We start from the raw sequence: 8,754 nt of genomic DNA, 5'->3' as shown, positions 1-8,754 counted from the left end.
AACGTGTATGCATCCCCCAAATTTTGAAAATCAATTCTTTTACTAATGCTTAAATGTAATAATCTTATAAAAGGAATATGAAAATTGTATTTTCCGTATGAAAAGTTTTAGCTTTTACTTATTTTTATAATTTTAGGATTCTCAGCTTCTGAGATAATTGAAGAAATGTAATTTTAGAGTTAATGATTTTGTCCAATTGTATAATGATATTTTCTTTGAATGTCTTTTAATAAAAACTAACCTTTTTTTATGGTTAACCAAATAAAACTCCAAAATCTACTTCCCCAAAAATTAAAATCACAAGATATTTATTTGCAAATCAAAAGGATATTTATAATTATCTCTCTATCTCATTATACCCTTCAATTATGAAAATGAGATTGGGAAGCAAAGAGGAGCAATGTGAGTGTGAAAAAGGTTTTACTAAATTTGATTTGAAGTCAAAGAAATCAATAAAGTCAAAGGTTTGAATGCAATTTGAGCAATATGTTTGGAGGCCAGCAAATAGATGGTAATTTCAACGACCATAATGAGTTGTTGCACATTTTAAAAATTAGATCAACGTCTATTGGAGTAAAGCTAAGGTCATCTTAATGATGAAGAGAAGTGTTATGAACTAAAGGGCCATATTATGTAGACTTGCATCATGCAATCCCACTCAACTTTTTGGGAAATTATTTATAAAAAATTGTTGGGATATTATTGTAGTCTCCTTTGGCTATGTCACCTATTTAATGTTTTGCCAATCCTGGTTGGTCGGTGTTCAATATTCCTTAGAAAGGAAAAAATATGAACGGGAAAAATAAATTTACTATAAAGTTAAAAGAAAATAATTGTAAGTTCATGGAATGTAAATTGGTTTTTAAAACATGTGTTGCATGCCAATACAATAGCAAATAGGCTATAACACATTCTTCTCAACACCTAATGTTTAACTAGGCCTCACATAAATTTAGCAGCATCTTGAAGTTTCAACTAATTAGAGTGTATGTGTTAAGAACATTGTAGTTTAGTATAATTCTTATTAGACAAATGTTAACATAATTCGTTGAAGTATATGGTAAGAAATAAAATATAGAAAATTTATTTTGAAAAGTGTATATTTAATTTTTAAAAATTTAAAAATTATTTTTTTCAACAAAAAGTTTTTACTTTTAGAATTTTAACAAATATGACTTAATGTCATGAGAACACGTATTATCAAGACTTTTTTTATTATTATATTTTTTATGATAGTCCCCAACAAAGACATCCAAGAAAGGAAATTAGGACCTCTCACCAATGGTGGACCCATTTTCTAAAATGTTTATGAATTGTTTTGTAATGCAATAATTTCTTAACGGTGAATGTTCGTCCAATTCTTTATATTTGTTCATTTTTATCTAATTATAACTCTCAATTATGTAAAATATATTATAAGATCTTAGTTTCCAATAACGTATTAGAGGAGGATGCACAAAATTGAAGAGGGAGAATGGAGAGGGATGAACATTAATTGGAGTCGGTGGTCATATTAGTTCATTGATGTTGGACTATGTATATTGTATAGCTGTTTGATTATGTTCTAGACCCATCATGTGCTTTGAATAAGTTTTGTTAATATATTTATTTTGCTTTTTGAAAAAAAATGTTAAAGTTTTGTTAATATATTTGTTTTGCTTTTTGAAAAAAATTGCTATAGTTGATTTTCATTAAACTTGAAGTTGTGGACGAAATTTTATCATTTAGTATTGTTATTTTTATTTTAATACTATATTTTTTATTAAAATTTGAATTAGGATTTGTTTAGTTTTGATTTGTTGAGATTGGTTAAAAGATAAGATAATATTTGACCTAAATTAAGATTATGTCAATTTTCATTTGATTCAAATTTAAAATTAAGTTTTATTATCTAATTAGATAAACATGAACAAGATTGTAAATACAGAAGTTTAAATGAATAGTAAGATTACAAGAAAAAAATTATACTAAAACTTGATTTTGACTACGGAATAGATGATAAATTACAAGAGTTTAGATCTTATTAATTAATTGATTGAACAAAATATTATAACGAGAGAATATATATAGGACGAATATCTTTCAAATATCTCTTATTAAACTCAACTAACTATAATAAAAATGAAACTAACTTATAAAAAATAATAAATAAAGAGAAAATATTATCAACAACCTGATTTTCATTACCCAGAAAACACAATAACTTCTACTTTTGTAAACATCTCTAACAAATAATTCCTCAATTATGAATTTGCATATTATTACTATTATTATTTATTTATAAATTTAACAAAGAGGCTCTCTATCAATAACATATATTTTGGCAGCAAAGGATCACATTGATCCGTCTTATGCATCACACACGTTATGTCTTGTTTTTACATTGCACATAGAGACATAAAGCAACGATAATAACAAGTGTTACAACTTAGAGACAAAAACATATATCGTTTAATTCTAGAAAGACTAGACATGTCCTTTATCCATAGTGCTAAACAATATAGAACCATGATTCATTCAAATTACCCTTTAACAACACAACACAAGAGGGTCACAAAAAATGCAGGACACAACAGAATTTACAATGATTCAATTTCTAAGAAGATTATTTTTCTTTTCTTTCCTAATTTCTTTCTTTATGACCATGTTCTGTTCAGGAAGTGAGTTTTTATCATCAGAATCTGATTCTTTCTTCAGTTTCCTTAAGGCTATTGATCACAATAATGTACTCAACATTAGCAACATAGTTGTCTCGTCGTCGTTGCCGCCGCCACAACATCCATGTTTGATCAAGTTGAATGGTGTAAGATGCAACTCAAATGCTACCAATATTGTTGAGATAAGGCTTGATAATTTGAACCTTAGTGGCATATTTGATGCAAATTCACTATGCAAACTCCAAAAGCTTAAATTTGTTAGTTTAGCTAACAATAATATTAGAGGGACTATTCCAAGCTCAATTTTGCATTGTAGAAAATTGGTACATTTAAATGTAACCAATAATCAATTGAGTGGTAGGTTACCAAAGGCTTTAACAAGATTGAAATATCTTAAGAGTTTAGATGTATCTAACAATAATTTTTCTAGTAAAGAAGAATATAGGAATCTATTTACCAATTATTTGGCACCAATTAGTAAATTAGAGACCAAAAATGATGTAGTTACAATTCAACCAACACCTAGTCCTTTAACTTATAACACAAATGAAAATTCAAAGAAACCATGGTATACCAATATTGAAATTTTAGTGGGGTTAGTTTTGGGAATTGGATTGATTTTGTCATCTCTATACTTTATAGTAAAGAAATCATCAAAGTTAATGGAATTAGAGAGTGATGTAAAGAAAAGCCATATTGTTTCTCCTATAAAAAAGGTTACAACTCATGAGGTGAAAATAAAAGGAAGAGATATTAATAGTAATAATAATAATGATTCAGAACTTGTGTTCTTTGTTGAAGATCATGAAAGGTTCAAATTGGAAGATCTACTAAGAGCAAAAGCTGATTTGAGAAGTGAAAATTTTTGGAGTAGTCTTTTCAAGGTGAAACTTGAGAATGATGTTGAATATGTTGTCAAAAGGTTAAAGAATTTGCAGGTATCTTGTGATGAATTTGGAGAAACATTGAGGAAGATAAGCAAAGTGAAACATTCAAATATTCTTCAACTTGTTGGTTACCGTTCTACCAAAGAAGAAAAACTCATCATTTACAAATATCAAAGCAATGGAAGTCTGCTCAATCTTTTAAATGGTAAGTAACGATTGTTAAATTTTCATTAGTTGCAAGATTTTACATAACCACATTTAAATTATCAAAAACAAGTATTGTATATTTGTATTTGTGTGCACACATACATCCGTCAAACTAAAGATATCCAAACATAAATTGGAATCATTTAATTAAAGATGAAACGACACACATTTTAACTTCATCAAATCAGTTTCGAAATAAAAACTTAAAATGCGAGTCATCGAACATCTATCAGTTATGAGTTGCTAACTATAGTGAATGCATGGTTTTTTTTTTTTTTTTTTTTATCAACAAATATTTGTATACTAATTGTTATGTCAATGTCTTTAAGACCTACTTCAACTGAAAAAAATTTATATTGTTAAGTTGAATATTATGTCATAAATTCGAATTCGAGACCTCGCATTTGTGTGTGTGAGTTTCTTGTGATATTTATCATTTCGTTTACAGATAAAAAAATATTATGTTCGTATTATTTTTCCTTTATTATGATTTGAATCTCGGTCTTTTAACTTCTGAGACATTTTTAACCTTTTGCTCACTTGACTTCAACTATCTACCCCAATTATTGATTAGAGAAAATCCAAATTCATTGCAACCTTGATAATTTGCACAACACTGATGAAACCACACATTTTAACATTGTTATAATATAAACAATTGATAATATTAACAAAGAGATATTGTTTCGTATTTAACTATTTGTGCAGATTATATAGCAGGTAGAAAAAAATTTCCATGGAAACTTCGTCTAAATATAGCATGTGGAATTGCAAGGGGTTTAGCCTTCATATATAAGAAATTAGATGAAAGTGAAGTCATTAATATCCCTCATGGAAACCTCAAGCTATCAAATATCCTTCTTGATGAAAAAAATGAAGCACTAATAAGTGAACATGGTTTATCAAAATTCTTTGACACAAATCAAGGAACCTTCTTTTCCTCAAATGGATACACACCTCCTGAAAAGAATTTAACACAAAAAAGTGATGTTTATAGCTTTGGAGTGATTCTACTAGAACTATTAACAGGACAAAGCATAGAAGTTAGTAGAATAGATATTGTTAAATGGGTGAGATCAATGGTTAGAGAGGAATGGACAGGTGAAGTATTTGATAAGGAAGTTAGGGAAAATGATCAACAAGGTGCATTTTCATTGTTGAACATAGCTCTTATGTGTGTGTCAAGGTTACAAGAAAATAGGCCTAATGTTGGAGAAGTTTTGGAGACAATTGAAGGAGTGATGAATGCACGTGAACAACAAGAAATGGACATTTTTGCTTCTAAATGTTGTTCTAATGGATCTAATCAAGAATGTTGTTCACTTCATCAAATTATACCTGACACATGGGATTCTCCTGGATCAAATTATTGATATGATTAAAATGAGATATAGGTAATGTTTACTATCATTTTAGCAGAAATATTGAGGTGATTACTCCTGTGTACAAACCATGAACATGTTTGTAATTTAGGAATGTTATATTCTGCAACAAATGATTTTTAGCCAATATATACATGTTGTAATATGTTGCTTTTATTATTATTATTATTATTAGGGAGGTTTATGACAAAGTAATATGTTAACACCCACCCCACACCTGATTCCTAATTAAGAAGGCTTGTAACTGGGTATATATAGATTACGTGCAATAAGTCAAAATCTCTGCCGTCTGATCAAGATTGAATTATCTAAATTTTAATTCTTTTTAAACAAAAATTCCAACCTTTAAATTATAGCTGCCCGTAATTGACTGCGTGTGGTCACAAAGGCTGTGACTGTTCAAAACCATCACTATATGAAATCAGTGATAAAGTTAACAATACAGCAGTTAAGAAAATTGTCCACACAAATCAAATGAAGTGACTTTACAATTTTCATTCATTCGTACTAAACACAATACATGTTTATCAAGTTGCATAAACAAACTAAAGCTAGTAATTCTCTGCAAAATGACAAGATTACCGGTTATTGTTGGGTTTTTTTCACTGCAGACATTTGTTGTGTTTGTTCTTTGGATACAACTACGACTAATGCAAAACTAATCTCATACTTACATGCAACTACTACTATCAATCAAGCATACTTACAAAAAGTATCATTCCTCCTTTTATTTGACTGACATAAATGCGAACTTCCACTGCACATAGATTCGTAACACCGCCATTTTACCTCCTAGGCTATGGGTCTTGCTTTGGCTTCTGGCTCAATTCTGAGTATTGGCCACCCATCAGCTGCAAAATCTCCTCCCACAAACCTTCAGAAGAATCTGACAAAGCCCCACATAGCAAACTTGAGCTACATGCAGCTACATACCAATAATCTGACTCAATCTCATCTATCAACTGATCCATTTGCCATCCAGCATAACCCACAAAGAAACTGAAATTATGAGGCTTCAGAATCCCCTTCTTCACCAGCCCTGCTGCATCATCCAAACTGTTTCGAGCTCCAAAACACAGCCCAGGGACTACCTGTTCAAATCCTGGAAGTTTCAAATTATCCCCTGATTTTAGCAAAAACATTATTGCCTCAAGAGGTCCACCAAAATGTAGATAACAGTCAGAGAAGGTGGTTAATAAACCATGATTTCTAGGTTTCATGTGCTTAATCTTTTTGTGATGAGGACGGTTGATGACAATTCCGAAAGGCCCTTCTTGTGGGTGTCTAGTTCCAGTTCTGAGAAGGAGAACAACAGTTCTTTCAAAGGTGTGAACACCGTCAAGCTTTTCAGTAGCCACAAGTACACAGCCAGTCTCGGGCACATGAATAGGATGAGCCCACTTTGTTCCAAGAGGTTTAGAATTGTGTAATGTCCCACCTTGTTTGTGTGTGTCAGTATCTGCTATTTCTTTCTGTTAATTAAGTCAATAAAAACTCAGTTAATGAAACCTAGCATCAAGTGTAGTGCTGCTTCTTAAATATGGCTAATTATAACCAATAGCTTCTACATCAATAATTAAAAGAACTTCTAGTATAGTTACATAGAACGCAAAAAGCGAAAATACTTTGAAAATTTGTTTCTTGTTATCATTTTCTATTTTCACTAATAATTATGAAAAAAGTCACATAGTTTCCCTTTTTCTTACTTTCAAATATGTTTTCATTTCCTATTTTTACCAATTATTGTATAAATCTTTTAAAACAACAAAGTGAAAACTAGGTAGTACTTGCAAATATTAGAGAAAATAAAAGACATATTCTTACACCAAACAAGCCCAAAATAAAATGAACAAAATGCTGCATTTTTCTATAACCTATAACCTGGTCACCATATAAATCATTAGACAATAAACACCTTAATGAGACAGATACAATGAATATAAACACATATTTTACAAACCTTGCAATACCTTTATCAGCTAAATGAATCAAACAACACCATAATTCTCTATCATGTATTAAGTTAGCAATTAGACATAGACCATGAACTTCCAAATCTTTGAATAGTCTATCCTATTGTTTTTTTAATCTCTCTCTACCTCTAACTATTGGACTAGCTTCCATCTGATCAACCCTTCTTAATGGTGCTTCTATGGATTTTTCCATAAATGTCCAAACCACCTATGACAAGATTCTACCCCTTTTCTTATCTTCCCTTGTGTAACCGTGTGTATCTATCTAACATTCTTATCTCAGAAGATATTTCAAAACACATTGTTTCAAAATTCATTAAATTGACTACGTCCACTTAAAAAGAGCTACCGGTTAATAAGAGAATACATGGCAGATATAGATCCCATTTAACAATGAATTCATCACCTGCTCATCTCTATATAGTTTTGCTCTGAATTCACGCCAATCCAGTTTAATATGATGACTCTTCTCGGAGTTGTCATTTGATTTATCACCATTCTTTTTGCCTTTAATACCATCTCCTTCTGGAATAGACTGTTCACCATTATCTGTAATGATAAACATATCCGCAAAGGAAATACTGAAAACACTCTTTTGGCATTTTTATTGTATCTAGAAATGAAGACAATTGGTCACTTCATAAAATCTCTTCCCTCAGTAAAATTAGCACAAGATTTAAGAAATGAAAACAAAAAATGTTTTCACAAATTAAACGAGCCCTAATATTTCTTGTTCTCAGAGCTAAAACGAATGAATTGAAGAAATCATAAAATTCCCTAGAAGCACAATAACCTATTTTCAATTTCATGAAGCAAGCAAGATATATTATAATGCACATTAATTAATGAATGAAGAGTAAAAGAAAAGAGATAAAAAAAAAAGAGACCAGAGGAAGAGTTGTTGTTATGATTATTCTTGTTTTTGGAAGCAGTGACAACAAATGAGCGATACTGTGAGGAGTTTGTGTGCCTCAAAACTCTTGTGATCTCAAAAACTGTAGAGGATGAAGAAATCCGAGATTTGGTGGAGGACGAAATTGGTCTGTAGCAAAATGAATTTGTGTGGAAAAGGTTCTTCACGTTAACACCACAAAGATCCATCGATTTTACCGTTTCTGTAAAATAATTGAAAATTAAAAATAATGAAAAGAGAGAAGAAAGAAGAAGAAGAAGAAGAAGAAGAAGAAGAAGAAGAAGATTACCGAACTTCTTCTAGAAGGTTCCAACCAGATCCTAGCAATCGTCTTCTCAATCTCATAACGAAACATTATCGTACACTCGCTCTTCTCATTCACAAACTCGTTTATGATGGTTGGGCCGTTTTTCTGACTCGGCCCAAAAGGCCCAATATGGTAAGGGGTTTGAATTTGAAAATGAGGGGTTCACTTTTTGACAAATTATTATTCCCTTTCGTCTTCCAAATTCATAAATTATAAAATAATAATTATAGATGATAATTTACAAAATATAATTTTAGTTCAAAACTCCATAAAATACAATGGATGATTTTAAGATCTACTATCATTTATCAAAGTATGGATCACTAAATGACAATTTGAAATAACTGTATTTTGAAATATGCACACACAAAAAATAAAAAAAGTGAGTTTTTGAAATTATGTTGCTATTATAATATATATATATATAT

The 8,754-nt window shown here is 30.2% G+C and overlaps 2 protein-coding genes across 2 annotated transcripts; one reads left to right on the top strand and one right to left on the bottom strand.

Annotated features, from left to right (window-relative positions):
* Positions 1-2,525: 2,525 nt before the first annotated feature.
* Positions 2,526-5,187, top strand: LOC101503466 (inactive leucine-rich repeat receptor-like serine/threonine-protein kinase At5g24100). Its single transcript, XM_027332038.2, has 2 exons — positions 2,526-3,749; positions 4,460-5,187. The coding sequence occupies exons 1-2, from the start codon at positions 2,561-2,563 to the stop codon at positions 5,122-5,124; spliced, it is 1,854 nt and encodes a 617-aa protein (XP_027187839.1). The 5' UTR covers positions 2,526-2,560; the 3' UTR covers positions 5,125-5,187.
* Positions 5,188-5,608: 421 nt separating this feature from the next.
* LOC101500816 (uncharacterized) lies at positions 5,609-8,424 on the bottom strand. The gene is made up of 4 exons (XM_004491413.4): positions 8,309-8,424; positions 7,994-8,221; positions 7,513-7,655; positions 5,609-6,605 (listed from the first exon to the last, which is right to left on the bottom strand). The coding sequence occupies exons 2-4, from the start codon at positions 8,205-8,207 to the stop codon at positions 5,931-5,933; spliced, it is 1,032 nt and encodes a 343-aa protein (XP_004491470.1). The 5' UTR covers positions 8,208-8,221; positions 8,309-8,424; the 3' UTR covers positions 5,609-5,930.
* Positions 8,425-8,754: the final 330 nt, after the last annotated feature.

This window comes from Cicer arietinum, chromosome 2 (assembly GCF_000331145.2).
Source record: "Cicer arietinum cultivar CDC Frontier isolate Library 1 chromosome 2, Cicar.CDCFrontier_v2.0, whole genome shotgun sequence".
Classification (NCBI taxonomy): Eukaryota; Viridiplantae; Streptophyta; class Magnoliopsida; order Fabales; family Fabaceae; genus Cicer; species Cicer arietinum.
This window is presented reverse-complemented; position numbering and strand designations above follow the sequence as displayed.